The sequence below is a fragment of the Oncorhynchus nerka genome, linkage group LG2, assembly GCF_034236695.1.
Source record: "Oncorhynchus nerka isolate Pitt River linkage group LG2, Oner_Uvic_2.0, whole genome shotgun sequence".
Taxonomy (NCBI): Eukaryota; Metazoa; Chordata; class Actinopteri; order Salmoniformes; family Salmonidae; genus Oncorhynchus; species Oncorhynchus nerka.
This window is the reverse complement of record NC_088397.1, coordinates 37,863,379-37,881,627: the sequence shown is the minus strand read 5'-3', so window position 1 is coordinate 37,881,627 and position 18,249 is coordinate 37,863,379. Positions and strand designations below refer to the sequence as shown.

General features: G+C 42.2%; 1 protein-coding gene across 1 annotated transcript; it reads left to right on the top strand.

The window, feature by feature from the left end:
* The first annotated feature begins 343 nt into the window (after nucleotides 1-343).
* LOC115135021 (phosphatidylinositol glycan anchor biosynthesis class U protein) lies at nucleotides 344-17,492 on the top strand. Its single transcript, XM_029669207.2, has 12 exons — nucleotides 344-505; nucleotides 1,289-1,353; nucleotides 1,467-1,526; nucleotides 1,763-1,825; nucleotides 2,608-2,717; nucleotides 2,984-3,084; nucleotides 3,189-3,286; nucleotides 5,200-5,354; nucleotides 5,611-5,754; nucleotides 8,864-8,988; nucleotides 13,329-13,471; nucleotides 16,198-17,492. The coding sequence occupies exons 1-12, from the start codon at nucleotides 376-378 to the stop codon at nucleotides 16,309-16,311; spliced, it is 1,308 nt and encodes a 435-aa protein (XP_029525067.1). The 5' UTR covers nucleotides 344-375; the 3' UTR covers nucleotides 16,312-17,492.
* Nucleotides 17,493-18,249: the final 757 nt, after the last annotated feature.

Below are 18,249 nucleotides of genomic sequence, written 5' to 3'. Positions count from 1 at the left end.
GAAGGTCTCCCTGATGTTTGGTATACTCAGTTTACATTCTACAGACTTTACTGAGGATTCCCTACAATACTTTTACTGTAGCACCTAGAATAGTTTTTGCTTTATAAACCAGCATTGGGGCATTTATTTGACCTTGGAAAATGTTTTAAAACCCAAATGTAATGCAAATGTCACTTAAATATGAACAAATATGAATCATTGTTCATGTTTCGACAATTATGTTTCATATATCATGAATAAATGCAGGTTTATTGATATTTTTTCCACTGTTACGTGGGGGACTTTTATTGAGAAAATGTTCGAAATTCTGTGACCCCGGACTTACTTTGTTAGTGTTGCTGACGATCCGCTGATGGCTTCTTCCTCCCAACAAAGATGGCAGCTCCTTTAACCCTGCTTTTAATTGTAGCTGTAACAATAAGAGCAGTGTTATTTAGATCAAGTTTCGCTGAGCTTATACCAGAAAGAGTTGAGGTAGTGTCTCCACTAAATGCCTGGAAAAGAGGTAGGCGTTTTATTGATTATCTTTGTAGGGAATTGCTGCTGTTCTGTCTTGCGCTTGCTTGTCAGTATGATGACCCCGCTCGGCTAGCTTGCTATGCAAACCTAGATAGGTGGTTGGACTGCACCACTAAAAGTGTAATTGAGAGTTCTAGTATTGCTAGTTTTAGTGATTCCACAAAGGAATATAGTAAAATACATGGGAAGCCAGAGAATAATCAAAGCTAGTTAGCTGCCAATGCATGGTATTTGCAGTTACAGGCATTTCGCTACACCCGCAATAACGTCTACTGAACACGTTTGTGACCAATAACATTTGATTTGATGCCTTCTGGAATGGAAATCAATGGAAGGCTAACTAAAAAGCCAAGAAGCAAGGATGGGTAGCTACTGCAACAGTGATTCATGCATGTTTGCAGTATTTTCTAATACATACTGCAATGTAATTTGCTGCTGTTCCCTTTATCTATTGTCTTTAACCTCAATATCCTGTAAAGAAACGGAATGACAGGGCGGTATATTAATTATTAATCAGACAGTACATTAGCTTGTGCAAGTCTAGCTGACTCAACTGTCGGAGTTTAGTCAGCTAGTGCAAGTCAAGCCTTATGATAGCTTATATAGTTTTGGCTTTAATTTTGATATTGCACTTAAAATGTTCAGGACCAGTTTTTGGACTTAAAAGAACTAGCCCCAGCTATCATGGTTGAGAACAATGTGGACACCACAGCCTATACATTATTTTGGTTCCATAGGTTGATGATATTTTATGGTTTGTTATTTGTAGTTGTGGAAGGCCTGGCTCTCCTGGACCTGGGAGTATCTCCGTATGCAGGGGATGTGTTCCATGAGGTCAGTCCCCTCTCGATTCCATTAAACGAGTAACATTCTATCACAATGTGTTGCTTCATAAATGAATACATTCACAAAGTGGTATAATCATGATGTCATCTGATCTCTTTCAGACGCCCCTCATTATATACTTCTTTCACTTTGTTATTGATTATGCAGAGATTGTGTTTATGGTGAGTGCAACCTTTAATAAATATACTTATTCAGTAATAACACTGTCTATTATGTCACTATACAATTTGATACCTGTATCAAATTGAGGGTCCAGTGTAATGTGATTGCTAGTTTTGCTCATAGACAATTAGCTGGAACATACATGGATGCTACAGAGAAACCATCATTTGAGTTTGATTCCCAAAGGTCAAATCCATCAATTGTGTTATCTTCCCTCTCTCAACCTGCCCCATAGATGGCAGATGCACTCACTGCGGTGGCACTATACCTAGCAGTGAAGGACTACAACAAGACTGTGGTAAGTGACAAATAATGCCAAAATAAATATAATGCCGATCATGATGATGTACAGTGTCATGGGATATTATGCATGTCTGCATGACCTAAAAATGTGCTTCAAGGTGCCTTGGGATTGGGTGTTAGACATTTCACTTGCATTATGGGTACAGGAACAACAAGCCTTGGTTTGTGACCTAATAAATACTGCTTACTAAAAGTATTTACTGTGCCTATTTGCTACATAGGCCTACTATTTTAGAACATAGGCTAAATGTTTGCTTAGCCGCCCCCGTATCTGGTTGTCAGCTGTTGTGACAAACACAGGGGTCTGATAAGTCGAGTCACTTCCTCAAGTGTGCAGTGAATTCAAACAACAGGAAAAACTGAAAGGAGTATCACGTCCTTGCTATATTTTGTCTTCTACTACAAAACACATTTTCACTTATCAAACAAACTTACTAAAGTTGGATGTGGCAGGAGTATTCATTCACAGTCATTGTCTAGTGTTAACAGGGTGGGTGGTGTGGCGTCTTTTTTATGTTTCAAGATACCCTGGGATTGGGTGTCCGAGAGCATCAAATCAGTGACGCATGTTTGGTAAATTGTGACTCAGACTGATCTACATTATAATAGTGAGTAGTTATTTATGATGCAAAGGGATTTGTAGATCAGTCAGTCGGCAGTCGACTGCAATATTGAAGAATCCCAGAGACTTTTGACTTTGCTGTTTCATTATGGGTTCAGGAACAACACAGACTTGGTGTAGTGACACGGCTAGTGGGGTGTGTGTTTCTGCTCCAGTTCAGGAAACAGAAGTACGCCCTGGAGGCTGAGCGCTATCCTCTGGACTGCCTGGAGCTCATCCGCACCCCCAAAGAGATGTACTACATCCCTCTGAAAGTGGCCATGTTGTAAGTACCAGAGAAGGCACAGATCTAGGATCAGCTTACTTTCCCCAGTCCTAACCTTAACCATTCGAGGAGAAAACACAAAACCGACTAGATCAAAATCCAGGGTTAACTTCACCCTACTCCACCTGGCTCAACATAGTCAGCTTAAAGAACAGCTCTGTCAACATTCAATTACACCTTGAAACCTATGGGTGTCTGCCAGTTTTGGTAAACAAAGTGTTTACAACTTAATGGTGACCTTTAGTTTTCGCTCTCTCACCCTGCAGTTACTTGTTGAACCCTTTCACTATCCTCTCCTGTGTGGCAAAGTCAACCTGCGGGCTTAACAATGCAGTCATCGCACTCTTCATTCTCTGTACAGTAAAAGGTATGTGAACAGCAACAAATGACAAAATAAAAACTATTTTGGTGTGACCCAAACCATGTATTTGCTTGTCGTGTCAATAACTAAATTATTCTCTGATATTGAAGGAAGTTCCTTGATGAGTGCGATATTCTTGGCCTTGGCGACATACCAGTCAATCTACCCCCTCACACTATTTGCCCCGGCACTGCTATACCTACTACAGGTACGTTCGTATCACTCAGCTGAAAGACTCAAGTTTGCCTCACTTTTCACAAGGTTTCCATCCAATTTGTGACAGGGATCAGTGGTCCCCAGGAGAATGTTACCTGCCCGACTGCAAAGTTTGGTGGAGGAGGAATAATGGTCTGGGGCTGTTTTTCTTGGTTCGGGCTAGGCCTCTTAGTTCCAGTGAAGGGAAATCTTAATGCTACAGCATACAATGATTTTCTGGATGATTCTGTGCTTCCAATTTTGTGGCAACAGTTTTGTGGAAGGCCCTTTCCTGTTTCAGCATGACAATTTTTTAAGTGAATTTTTTAATTTTTTATTTAACCTTTTATTTAACTAGGCAAGTCAGTTAAGAACAAATTATTATTTACAGTGACGTCCTGTAAATAGGAACAGTGGGTTAACTGCCTTGTTCATTTGCAAAACGACAGATTTTTAACTTGTCAGCTCGGGGCTTCAATCTAGCAACCTTTCGGTTACTGGCCCAACGCTCTAACCACTAGGCTACCTGCCACCCCAAATGCCCCCATGCACAAAGAATGGTCCATACAGAAATGGTTTGTTGAGATTGGTGTGGAATAACTTGAGCCCTGACCTCATCAAACCCCATCAAACACCTTTGGGATGAATTGGAACGCCGACTGTGAGCCAGGCCTAATCGACCAAAATCAGTGCCGACCTCACTAATGCTCTTGTGGCTGAATGGAAGCAACTCCCTGCAGCAGTGTTCCAACATCTAGTGGAAAGCCTTCCCAGAAGAGTGGAGGCTGTTATAGCAGCAAAGGGGGGACCAACTCCGTATTATTGCCCATGATTTTGGAATCCGATGTTCGGCGAGCAGGTGTCCACATACTTTTGGTCATGTAGTGTAGCATCGTGTGACTGCAAATTTACCTCGACGTGATGGTTAATCTTTGCCTGACGACTAAACTGAATTCTTCTGTCACTCTATGTTCGCTACATATTTCAGTTTGAGACTGCCACCCTTTAAGTTGTTTGTGGTGATGTCAAAATGAGGGGATTTGTACAAAATAAAGTAATCAGTGATTGTATCATCTCTAACCAATGACACATTTTTAAAACACCGCTTTACTCACGGGTGTTTTGGCTATGGCCCAACCCATCATTTTCTGGGACCGGTCAGACCGGTTAGAACCTGTTCCACGGGTGTGGCGTACCGTTTGGCTTGCCAGGCAAGGTTATTCTATCAACAATTGTCCAATACATCGTTTCCACTGCAGTTTGTAGCATAATTAGTTGTACCGACACAAAAATAACATTCTGTAGACATTTCTGAAATTATACCGAGTCTTCCTATTTCATCACGGCAGTTTAAAAAAAAAATTTATACACTATGACCTGCGGATTGAAACGTGGTTAGTGATATGTGGTCAATCGCTATAGTCCAAAGTGGCTTCCTCCCCTTGTCGCCTTTCCTTTATATGCATAGACATGAGAACTTTCACCTGCCCAAGTACAGGCTGATTGGCATCCACAATATGGCTTCTAGCCTATGCTTTTAGTTCATTGCACTTGAAGGAGTCACAGAGATGCGGCCAAGTTGGACTATTGAGATGCACCCCTGGTGAACATTCAAAAATCTGTCCTATCCTTGTCCCGTCTACTTCATTGTACTGATCTGTAAGAACTGAACAGGTCACAGGCAGCCTAATAATGAGCTTCCACCTTTCAAGTATTTTCTACATCAGTGCAAATTAAGGAGAGTAGAACATGAGTCTACGATCAGGTCTTCTGTGTCCATGTTACCTTATTCATTCTGATCTAGATAAAAGGAAAAACTGATCCTAAATCAGCCCTCCTACTCTGAGATGTTAGATACATTCTGCCTGTGATTTTTAAGCATTTGCAACATTAATTCTCTCCCTAATGTTTCTATCTTTCCCACAGAGGTTGTACATCCCAGTGAACTGGCAAAGATCCAGCTTCTGGCTCTTCACAACGCAGTACACCTTCATGTACCTGGGCAGCCTATGTGTCATGGTCTGTCTGTCCTTCTTCCTGCTCAGCTCCTGGGACTTCCTGTCTTCCGTCTACGGATTCATGTGAGTGACACCAGGGTTGGGGTCATTTCAATTCAATTGACCGAATTGAAATGGGATTGACCCCAACCCCGATGGACACGTTTACTAAGGGAGTTTTTTTCAGCTTGTTGTTGTAGACCTTAGCATACAATTACTGTTCATTTGTGCATTGAGGATTCACTAATCAGTGTATATCTGTTATGAATAGGTGTCTTCGGAATATGATTGAGATAATCTACAACTTTCCTTTATGTGTTCATTTATGTGTTCCCCCCAGCCTCTCCGTTCCAGACCTCACCCCCAACATAGGCCTCTTCTGGTACTTCTTTGCCGAGATGTTTGAGCACTTCCGCCTCTTCTTCATCTGCGTCTTTCAGATCAACGTGTTCTTCTACACCATTCCACTCTCCATCAAGCTAAAGTGAGTCCCTCTTCTCTTTAACTCACAGTATAGTGAGAATAAGGGAGTTGTTTTCGTGATTAAAAAGAGCACAGTTCTGTGGCGAGAAAATACAGTAAACCTCATTATAATCTGGCAGTCTGATTTTAATTTAAAAGATTTCTTCAATGTATGCGCATTGCTCAGTTCAATAAACTAGTTAAATAATTGCTTCCTTATAATGCACATTGTTGAAGAAAAGTTTTAAATTAGATCACATGGCCCGATTGCAATTAGGTTTATGGTGTTTCTTTGCACGGATGAAAATGTCACCCAAGTGTTTGGTCTCCTTTCTATGAAGTGGATATTATACTACCACTTGTGTGGTAGTTAATAGTCAGGTTAATGAATTAGTAACCACAATGTAGATACCCATTGAGGTACTTAGAATTATTAGACCTGATTGTGGTCATTGCAATTATGTCAAACAGTGTATTTGAGCTAACACCGCCCCACAGTCTACAATGTTTACGTAAGGTTACACAGTTAGACCTGTTTTGAGGCCTATTATAAGATTAACACAGTTGGGGTTTGTTTGCAAATCTTTACAGTTGCGTAAGCTTCAAGCTGTTTTATGTAATCATGTTTGCCTACGTTGTGATCACCTTGCACCTGGATTGTTGCCGTGTAACAACAGAGGTACAACTTCTACTCATCAAACCAAACATTTCTGACCAGTCAAATCAGACCTAGAAAATATACTGAACAAAAAAATCAACACAACATGCAACAATTTAGAAGATTTTACTATACAGTTAATATAAGCAAATCACTCAATTGAAATAAATAAATTAGTCCCTAATCTATGGATTTCACATTACTGGAAAACAGATAAGCATCTGTTGGTCACAGAAATGTAAAAAAAAAAGTAGGGGCGTGGATCAGAAAACCAGTTAGTATCTGGTGTGACCACCATTTGCCTCATGCACCGCAATATCTCCTTTGCATAGAGTTGATCAGGCTGTTGATTGTGGCCTGTGGAATGTTGTTCCACTCCTCTTCAGTGACTGCGGCAAGTTGCTGGATATTGGCGGGAACTGGAACACGCTGTCGTACACGTCGATCCAGAGCATTGCAAACATGCTCAATGGGTGACATGTCTGGTGAGTATGCAGGCCATGGAAGAACTGGGACATTTTCAGCTTCCAGGAATTGTGTACAGATCCCTGCGACATGGGGCCTTGCATTATCATGCTGAAACATGAGGTGATGGCAGCGGAAGAATGACAAAACAATGGGCTTCAGGGTCTCATCATGGTATCTCTGTGCATTCAAATTGACATCGATAAAATGCTATTGTGTTCGTTGCCAGTAGCTTATGTCTGCCCATACCATAACCCCACTGCCACCTCTGTTCACAACGTTGACATCAGCAAACCGCTCGCCCACACGACGCCGTACACGCTGTCTGCCATCTGCCTGGTACAGTTGAAACCGGGATTCATCCATGGAGAGCACACTTCTCCATTAAAGTTGTTTACGACGCCAAACTGCAATCAGGTCAAGACCCTCGTGAGGACGATGAGCACGTAGATGAGCTTTCCTGAGACAGTTTCTGATAGTTTATGCAGAAATTATTCGGTTGTGCAAATCCACAGTTTCATCAGCTGTCCGGGTTATTGGTCTCCGACGATCCCACTGGTGAAGAAACTGGATGTGGAGTTCCTGGGCTGGCGCGGTTAGACGTGGTCTGCAATGTGAGGCCGGTTGGACTTACTGCCAAATTCTCTTTAATGACGTAGGAGGCGGCTTATGGAAGAAACATTGAATTCTCTGGCAACAGCTCTCGTGGACATTCCTGCAGTCAGCGTACCAATTGCGCACTCCCTCAACTTTTTAGTGTGGCCTTTTATTGTCCCCAGCACTAGGTGCACCTGTGTAATGATCATGCTGTTTAATCAGCTTCTTGATGTCACACTTGTCAGGTGGATGGATTATCTTGGTAAAGGAGAAATGCTCATTTAATATGGATGTAAACAAACTTGTGCCAAACATTTTAGAGAAATAAGATTTTTATGCATATGGGACATTGCTGTAATCTTTTTTTTTTGTCAGCTCATGAAACATGGGACCAACACTTCACATGTTGTGCTTTATATATTTCTTTCAGTATACATTCATTTCCATTTCAGTGGATATAATTTCCATTGATGTTCCTGGATATTATTATGTATATTATTATTGTTGAATATGGACTTGAGCCCATTTTAACCTGTTTATAATTGTATAATTAGCCTAGTGTTATGTGTTAGATGGAATGCTCTGTTTATTGTATTTGGGTAGAAGGAAAGTACAAAGGGAGCCTATCTCTGAGGACAATAATGATTCCATTAGGGTTGAATAGGAGCCATATGTCTGGAGTTAGAGCTGGTAGATCGTAAATTACCATTTTATATCTGTACTGTTTTATACCATTATATACTCCTAATAGGAATTAACTTTTATATATTATTAGGGACAGAAAGTAGTGTTAGGTTTAAGCTCTTTGTGTATAGTAATTATCTAGTGGGCAGCGGTAGACTGCAAGAATGTGAACTCCCTAACTCGAGGCCTTTCCTGTCTGATAAGAAGACTTGAGAGGCGTTGAGGAGTATGAAGGTTCCGGACTCAAGCTTGGATGATAGCACCACCTGCCCAGCAACAGAGATTGATTGTTCATCCTTGACACAAAAGGGGGGTCTAGTTGGGATGGGGGGCCAAGTGTGACGTTATAAACACAGTTGCTTGAGACTTTATGGTTTTCTTGCAGCTGCATAACTCAGTGTGGTGAATAGGTCTAGTCTGAGCTTTCTTTGGTATTCGTCTGGATCATTGAACCAGAACTTAGAACCTAACAAACATCATGTATTAACGTATATTAATGCACATACAATTTTATCTAAAGCGACTTACAGTAGTGCATGCATACATTTGGTATGGGTGGCCCCAGCGTTGTTATAACAGCTATGCTCTACTGTGTCACACAGACCACATCTGTGTGTATATAATGTATCCCATCTAAACGAGTGACATCTATGCATCCTGTAAATTATTTTGTCTTAAAATTGCTGCCGTACAGTAGTAACACTCTGCTGTCCTCTCTTTGTCCCAGGGAGCACCCGATCTTTCTGATCTTCATGCAGATTGCCATCATCTCCATCTTCAAGTCCTACCCCACCGTGGGTGACATCGCCCTCTACATGGCCTTCCTGCCTGCATGGAATCACCTATACAGATGTGAGTGGTTCCTTCCATAGAGATAGATAGAGGACTTATTTTTGTATCTGTGCCATTATAGCGTCTGAGACGGCATGGGCACCGCCATTGAGGCTGTCTGCATTTTAAAGTAGTCAATTGGTTGATCCCTCCTGATGACCTGTTTGGACATGATTCCAACAGAGTCACCAGGAGGGATCAGCCAATGAAGTTTGGAAGTCCCACCCAGTTGACTACGTTAAAATGGTGGAAGCCCTCAATGGAGCTGCCCATGCTAATATGGCCTTTGGCCGCTATCATTCTCTATGGTTCCTTCCCATGACCTTTGGGTTGTGTTCGATAGGGCACACAATAGCAAACTGTTTTGCAACAGAAGATGAACAAAAGCATTACTTATTGGACAAGTTTAGATAGCGCTTTGAAAAGTGGGATCTAAACTTGTCCAATAAGTAATGCTTTTGTTCATCTTCTGTTGCAAAACAGTTTGCTATTGTGTGCCCTATCGAACACAACCCAAGGGTCATGGGATAGTTTTATTTTTATATATTTGTTTAACCTTTTAAACAAAAGGCGCTTGGCCTGATTTCAGAGGCTTTATTGTACTTTTTATTTTAAAGTAGTCACATTTTTGGGGAGTGAAGATTCCCATGCTTAAAGGTTGAAGGGACTGCATCTTTGGAACATTTGCGTTTTTCTCATTCGTAGTACGTACTGAAGGAAATGGCTATTTCTTGGATTTATAAATTTCACCATCTTTGTTTCAAAGATTAAGCCATGCAAGTTTAAGTACACATGGCCGGTACAGTGAAACTGCGAATGTCTCATTAAATCAGTTATGGTTACAGTGAAATGCTTACTTCCATGCCCTAACCAACGATGCAGTTTTACTCGAGGTAATTGAGGTAATATGTACATGTAGGTGGAGTTATTAAAGTGACTGGGGGGGGGCAATGCAAATAGTCTGGGTAGCCATTTGATCAGCTGTTCAGGAGTCTTATGGCTTGGGGTTAGAAACTGTTTAGAAGCCTCTTGGACCTAGACTTGGCGCTCCGTTACCGTTTGCCGTGCGGTAGCAGAGAGTATAGTCTATGGTTGGAGTCTTTGATTCGAGTCTTGATTTTTTTAGGGCCTTCCTCTGACACCGCCTGGTATAGAGGTCCTGGATGGCAGGAAGCTTGGCTCCAGTAATGTACTGGGCCGTACGCACTACCCTCGGTAAAGCCCCGCCTTATCTCAGCTCACTGGTCAACATAGCAACACCCACCCGTAGCTCGCGCTCCAGCAGGTATATTTCACTGGTCATCCCCAAAGCCAATACCTCTTTTGGCCGCCTTTCCTTCCAGTTCTCTGCTGCCAATGACTGGAACAAATTGCAAAAATCACTGAAGCTGGAGACTTCTATCTTCCTCACTAACTTTAAGCATCAGCTGTCAGAGCAGCTTACCGATCACTGTAACTACACAGCCTATCTGTGAATAGCCCATCCAACTACCTCAGCCCCATGTTATTTTTTGTTGTTGCTCTTTTGCACCCCAGTATCTCTATTTGCACATCTATCACTCCAGTGTTAATGCTAAATTGTCATTATTTCGCCACTATGGCCTATTTATTGCCTTACCTCCCTAATCTTACTACATTTGCACACACTACATATATTTTTCTATTGTGTTACTGACTGTACGTTTGTTTATCCCATGTGTAACTCTGTTTTTGTAGCACTGTAAATGAGAACTTGTTCTCAACTGGCCTACCTGGTTAAATAAAGGTGAAATAAAAATAAAAAACATGTTGGTTTTACAGACTCAGACAGGGAGAGGTTGAAAATGTCAGTGAAGACGCTTGCCAGTTGGTCAGCGCATGCTCGGTGTACACGTCCTGGTAATCCGTCTGGCCCTGTGGTCTTGTGAATGTTGACCTGTTTAAAGGTCTTACTCACATCGGCTGCGGAGAGCGTGATCACACAGTTGTCCGGAACAGCTGATACTCTCATGCATGTTTCAGTCTTACTTGCCTCGAAGCAAGCATAGAAATAATTTAGCTCATCTGGTAGGCTCGTGTCACTGGGCAGCTCTCGGCTGTGCTTCCCTTTGTAGTCTGTAATGGTTTGCAAGCCCTGCCACATCCGACGATCGTCGGTGTAGTACGATTCGATCTTAGATCTCTATTGATGCTTTGCCTGTTTGATGGTTTGTCAGAGGGCATAGCGGGATTTCTTATAAGCTTCCGGGTTAGAGTCCCGGCTGCTGTTCTATCCTGCCAATACAGTGTAAAACCCGCCATCTGTATGATGTTCATGTCGTCGTTCAGCCACGACAGATGACGTTGGACATGGAGTGTGTGCTCCTTAACATTGTGAGTCCCTAATATTGTAGTGCAGTAATCCTCAAAACCGCAGGACTGCAGGTTTTGTCCCAGCTGAGCAGTTTAACACCTGATTCATCTAATAAAGGTGTTGATGATCAGTTGAATTTACTACGCCACTACTTCAGTTTCCTCTTAACACACCAAGTACAGAGAAGGTTCTACGCTTGGCACCGACCCCTTCATTGTTTTCTGATGTAGAGGACCTGGATTGCAAGCCATGTTCTCTCTAAGCTGCGCGTGTGATCGCAGTAGCCCGAGACTGCCACACTGCTCCAAATCAAATCAAATTTTATTTGTCACATACACATGGTTAGCAGATGTTAATGCGAGTGTAGCGAAATGCTTGTGCTTCTAGTTCCGACAATGCAGTAATAACCAACAAGTAATCTAACAATTCCAAAACTACTGTCTTATACACACAAGTGTAGGGGGATAAAGAATATGTACATAAAGATATATGAATGAGTGATGGTACAGAGCTGCATAGGCAAGATTCAGTAGATGGTATCGAGTACAGTATATACATATGGGATGAGTATGTAAACAAAGTGGCATAGTTAAAGTGGCTAGTGATACATGTATTACATAAAGATGCAGTAGATGATATAGAGTACAGTATATACGTATACATATGAGATGAATAATGTAGGGTATGTAAACATTATATTAGGTAGCATTGTTTAAAGTGGCTAGTGATATATTTTACATAATTTCCCATCAATTCCCATTGTTAAAGTGGCTGGAGTTGAGTCAGTGTGTTGGCAGCAGCCACTCAATGTTAGTGGTGGCTGTTTAACAGTCTGATGGCCTTGAGATAGAAGCTGTTTTTCAGTCTCTCGGTCCCAGCTTTGATGCACCTGTACTGACCTCGCCTTCTGGATGATAGTGGGGTGAACAGGCAGTGGCTCGGGTGGTTGTTGTCCTTGATGATCTTTATGGCCTTCCTGTAACATCGGGTGGTGTAGGTGTCCTGGAGGGCAGGTAGTTTGCCCCCGGTGATGCGTTGTGCAGACCTCACTACCCTCTGGAGAGCCTTACGGTTGTGGGCGGAGCAGTTGCCGTACCAGGCGGTGATACAGCCCGCCAGGATGCTCTCGATTGTGCATCTGTAGAAGTTTGTGAGTGCTTTTGGTGACAAGCCGAATTTCTTCAGCCTCCTGAGGTTGAAGAGGCGCTGCTGCGCCTTCTTCACGATGCTGTCTGTGTGGGTGGACCAATTCAGTTTGTCTGTGATGTGTATGCCGAGGAACTTAAAACTTGCTACCCTCTCCACTACTGTTCCATCGATGTGGATAGGGGGGTGTTCCCTCTGCTGTTTCCTGAAGTCCACAATCATCTCCTTAGTTTTGTTGACGTTGAGTGTGAGGTTATTTTCCTGACACCACACTCCGAGGGCCCTCACCTCCTCCCTGTAGGCTGTCTCGTTGTGGGAGCATGTTGCGTTTGTCTTCTTGTTCAGTATAGTACACTGAGTGTACAAAACATTAAGAACACCTGCACTTCCCATGAGACTGACCAGGTGAAAGCTATGGTCCCTTATTGATGTCACTTGTTAAATCCACTTCAATCAGTGAAGATGAAGGGGAGGAGACGGGTTAAAGAAGGGTTTTTAAGCCTTGAGACATGGATTGTGTATGTGTGCCATTCAGAGGGTGAATGGGCAAGACAAAATATTTAAGTGCCTTTTGAACGGGGTATGGTAGTAGATGTCAGGCGCACCAGTTTGTCAACCACTGCAAAGCTCCTGGGTTTTTCACACTACAGTTTCCCGTGTGTCTCGAATGGTTCACAACCCAAAGGAAATCCAGCCAACTTCACACAACTGTGGAAAGCATTGCTTTCGACACCTTGTAGTCTATGCCCCGACGAATTGATGCTGTTCTGACTGCAAGGGGGGTGGGGGGTGCGCAACGCAATATTAGGAAGGTGTTCTTAATGTTTTGTACACTGTATATTGTCCATTTATTTGATGTCTTTGTTTTCCTTGTGTCTTCCAGTCTTGAGAAATATATTTCTGGTGTCGGTTGTGTTGTTGGCTTGCTCCGCCTTGTTCCCCGTCCTCTGGCACCTCTGGATCTACGCTGGCAGCGCCAACTCCAACTTCTACTACGCCATCACACTGCTCTTCAATGTGGCACAGGTGAGTGTAATGTAATGTAAATGTAAATGTGAGTGGGCTGGCATAGGCAGCAAAGGGTAAGTTAGCATGGGGACAGGCAACTTCAAGGGATCATCAACTAGATTCAGCCACAGGCCATTTTCAGGGCCGAGACATAATTACAAATCATTTGTAGACTGCAAATTGACCGCACGAAGCCAAAAACAGATATGTTTGACTAAAACATAATAATTTCAAACTTTGCTTACATTTGTATACAATCACGTGTCTCTCTCTCTTATATGTGGGAATAGTTGGAAACAGATTTCTCAAATGTAAATATTTCCTGGTGTTTATAAAGTCTTATGTCCAACAATAAAACTATATTTTTTGCTCATCTTTGGGGGCCAAATAAAACCACCCTTGGGCCAAATTTGGCGCACGGGCCATCAGTTGGGGACCCTGTCCTTGGGTATGGCCAAGTCTTTTGCCTTGGGATTGAAATGCTAGTAGTATCATATTTAACATTGTTGGTCTTGAGCTAGGGTATGTTAACTGCCACAGCCTGCTATACCCAAATGGCACCCCTGGGGCATCTCACCAAGATCAGTGATACAGTGAGTCTGGCTACGGACCAGAATTTGTCAAGTTTGTATGTAAAAGAGGCTTATGATGTCACCTATAATGAATAGTGGAGGCAGTAAAACAGGTAGACTTATTGGGGGACCTTCCCAAGCTCACAGATAGACATTCTAAATAAACGGCAGCCGTTTTGCATTTGACAACCGCAGATATCTTTTCCTTCAGTGTCAGCTAACACTCACAAATCCCTTGTCTGGAGTTGAAATCATGGTAATACAGAGCGAAGACTTAGTTACAGAGGGGACCGGAATGCAGGACTGTTTGTCCTCTACCATGTCCTTCACTAATTCATCTGCTCTGGAACATTCTGTAGAAACCAAGGTTTTGGGTTACCTGTCAAGAGTATGACTATGATATCACTGTCTAATACTGTTTAATGGAGAGGCAAGTAAACTGGGTGTAAGACGCTTTGGGATAAAATAGCTCATTTTAGTCCATTGAGACTTTTCTTCCTGGTCTTCTCAGCTAAGGACATAAGCAGGATCCGCAAAGACTGAACAAACACTCTATTTTCATGTCCGGAGCAGAAAAGGACGATAATGGTGTCTTGGGGGGTCATTCATAATTTGACGGTGTCGGTTCGAACAAAACAAGGCACTTCTTAGGTTCACACACAACTCTGGCCATTTGGACTATTATGGAAGGATTCCCAGATGAAGCCTGTTCAGAGACTTTCCAGTCTGATCAATTATACACTTGAGCAGACTATTTATAAAAACTGATCTGTTAACATATGTTGTTTTCGTAGTTGTGAATGGTATTTAGATAACCGGTGTGAGATTGGGGTAAACCTGCCTGTTTCTCTCAAAACTGACAATCTGAGATCAACCTGGTCAGTTTTGCTAGCTGACCGCTTTGGCTGAATTATATTTCAAATTTCTCTGATAGTATGCAGGTTGACTTTGCCTGAGATTACATCATTTCAAAGGAGGAGGCCTAACCATTCCACACATGGTTTGGAGATGCTCCCAGACTTTTTATGTTGCAATGTTTAAAATGTACAGGTTATATAAGATGTAATATATTATATACAGTGGGGCAAAAAAGTATGTAGTCAGCCACCAATTGTGCAAGTTCTCCCACTTAAAAATATGAGAGAGACCTGTAATTTTCATCAAAGGTACACTTCAACTATGACAGACAAAATGTCAGACGTGTCCCCCTGCTTAAGCCAGTACATGTCCAGGCCCGTCTGAAGTTTGCTAGAGAGCATTTGGATGATCCAGAAGAAGATTGGGAGAATGTCATATGGTCAGATGAAACCAAAATATAACTTTTTGGTAAAAACTCAACTCGTCATGTTTGGAAGACAAAGAATGCTGAGTTGCATCCAAAGAACACCATACCTACTGTGAAGCATGGGGTCGGAAACATCATGCTTTGGGGCTGTTTTTCTGCAAAGGGACCAGGACGACTGATCCGTGTAAAGGAAAGAATGAATGGGGCCATGTATCGTGAGTGAAAACCTCCTTCCATCAGCAAGGGCATTGAAGATGAAACGTGGCTGGGTCTTTCAGCATTGCAATGATCCCAAACACACTGCCCGGGCAACGAAGGAGTGGCTTCGTAAGAAGCATTTCGAGGTCCTGGAGTGGCCTAGCCAGTCTCCAGATCTCAACCCCATAGAAAATCTTTGGAGGGAGTTGAAAGTCTGTGTTGCCCAGCAACAGCCCCAAAACATCACTGCTCTAGAGGAGATCTGCATGGAGGAATGGGCCAAAATACCAGCAACAGTGTGTGAAAACCTTGTGAAGACTTACAGAAAATCTTTGACCTCTGTCATTGCCAACAAAGGGTATATAACAAAGTATGGAGATAAACTTTTGTTATTGACCAAATACTTATTTTCCACCATAATTTGCAAATACATTCATTAAAAATCCTACAATGTGATTTTCTGGATTTGTTTTCTCATTTTGTCTGTCATAGTTGAAGTGTACCTATGATGAAAATTACAGGCCTCTCTCATCTTTTTAAGTGGGAGAACTTGCACAATTGGTGGCTGACTAAATACTTTTTTGCCCCACTGTAGCTTGTAGCTGTGAAATTAGTTTGATGGGAGTACAGTACCTATGACTGTTGAAATTCAACTAATCACAGATGGATATTACTTTGTTTCTTCTCAGATCTTGCTGGTGTCGGACTACTTCTACGCGTACCTGCGGCGAGAGCACCACCTGACCCATGGCTTGTACCTGAAGAGGAAAGACGGCAGCGAGGCCACTCTGGTTCTCAAGTAGACGTCATACTCTCACACGCACGCAGGCAGGGATTGGACATGGGTGACAGACCCATACCTGACTGTCAGTGACTCTGAACATTACCCCACCCTTTGAGTTCTTATTTCTGAGGTCTTACGTTTAAGCAAACATCTACCCACCCACCCAACCAACCAATCACCTGCCACCCCCATAGACCAAAGCCATAGTGTATCTGAAGTTACTTCTGGTACAGAAATTAAGGATGGAGCAGACATGGAGTTGGGTGGGATGGAAGATGGATGCCTTTTGCTCTTTCCATGCTCTGTCGCTCCAGTGAGTAGGTGACAAATCTTGTTGTGGCGGGTAGGTGATGATGTTGCTTGTCCTTTTCTTTTGCTTCATTTGGTCATAGTTATTTTCCTGGATTTCCTTTCTTATGCTTTTAGGAATTGCTGTCACTCATTGAAAACAAGCACATGACTTGAGCAGATGTGAGCCTTTGGGTACATGGAGCACACAGGAACCAGACAGTTCTGCATTTAGGCTGTTTACCAGCAGAGGGCGTCGCTTGAACATGAAAACCACAGGGGCTTGTCAGTCAATCTAGTGTTTACTGGAAGAAACAGCCTCCACATCTGGGTCGTGTTCATTAGGGCGCGCAACTGAAAATGTGTAAAAAATATAATGCATTTCTTATTGTCTAAGTAGTTCACCTGTTCCAGTATGTTGTATTCTGTTTAGTGCCTAATGAACAAAACCCTTTATTTTGTGTTTTACTAATACACTTAACACTTTGTCCTACAATAACTGTGTACAACATGTTGGTAAGTTGGCACTCTTCTCTCAATGGATATCTGATGGGCCTAACTACTGCATTGTCACTATTTGCAATACTATAGGAAAAAAGATATCGGGATAAGACACCTGTTTACTGGAGTGTCTTATCTGAGAAAAATGTAGTCTGATAACCCTCTACCCAGTGAAAATTAGATATGATCTAGATTCCTCACAATCTGAACTCTCGTGATGCACTCTGCTTGTTGAATGTGATCCAGCATGAATGTTCATGTATGCCATTTTTATGTGTACATATACAGTATTTATTTGAAAGCACTAATTTTGTTCAACATTTTTCTTCTATAATTTTCTAATTGTTTTGATATGTTTCTGTATTTGTTTTTTCTTCATGATATTAAAGACCAGGGTGATTTTAAAACGTATTATGTTCCATTTGTTGAATGAGTGGCTATGAATGATGACTAGATTACAGGCTTTTGAGTTTTTTTGTTTGTTTGGAAGCATACAGGTAGATATGTGCAGCACACTGGAAACCTGTTCTGGAGTAGCCTACTGGATCACCCATTTTAATCCATAGCAGTAGATGACTTCAGCTGATCAATTAAGAGCCGACCTTCTGGCCAATCATTAGCCCCTGCAGGCCCTCCCTTCTGAAATGTTCCAGACCCTCTGTCTATGGTTGAATCCAAATCACCCCCTTCCCTTGGCTCTCCATTTGCGCTTTCATGCTCACCTGCGCAACTCATTTGCACAAGTGTCCCAAAGCTGAGGGAGTGAAAATTCTCAAGGGTGTAGCCACTTCGACCAAGGCTGCAGGCTTCAGAGCGAAGGGATATCCCGAATTTGCACAATTTCTTACAAATTCATGGAGATGCGTGCCTGATTTATATTCTACATGCATTTGTTTGTCTGATTTCGTGACTTGACACATAACAGATGAAATACCTCCCAAATAAAACAACTGTTACTGAGGTTTAAATTATAAAACGGCATGGGGAATTTGTTCATTTGAATTTCATTGTTTTATTATTTAAAAGTGGAACATGAATTGCATCACTCAAGTCAGGAGTGTGTTCCGAAGTTGATGGGTTTATTGATCCCCTCGCCACTCTTCGGAAATAACCCTCGGTTTCATCAGCAACACGTGATGACGGTGCAGTTGGAAACTATTCAGACCCC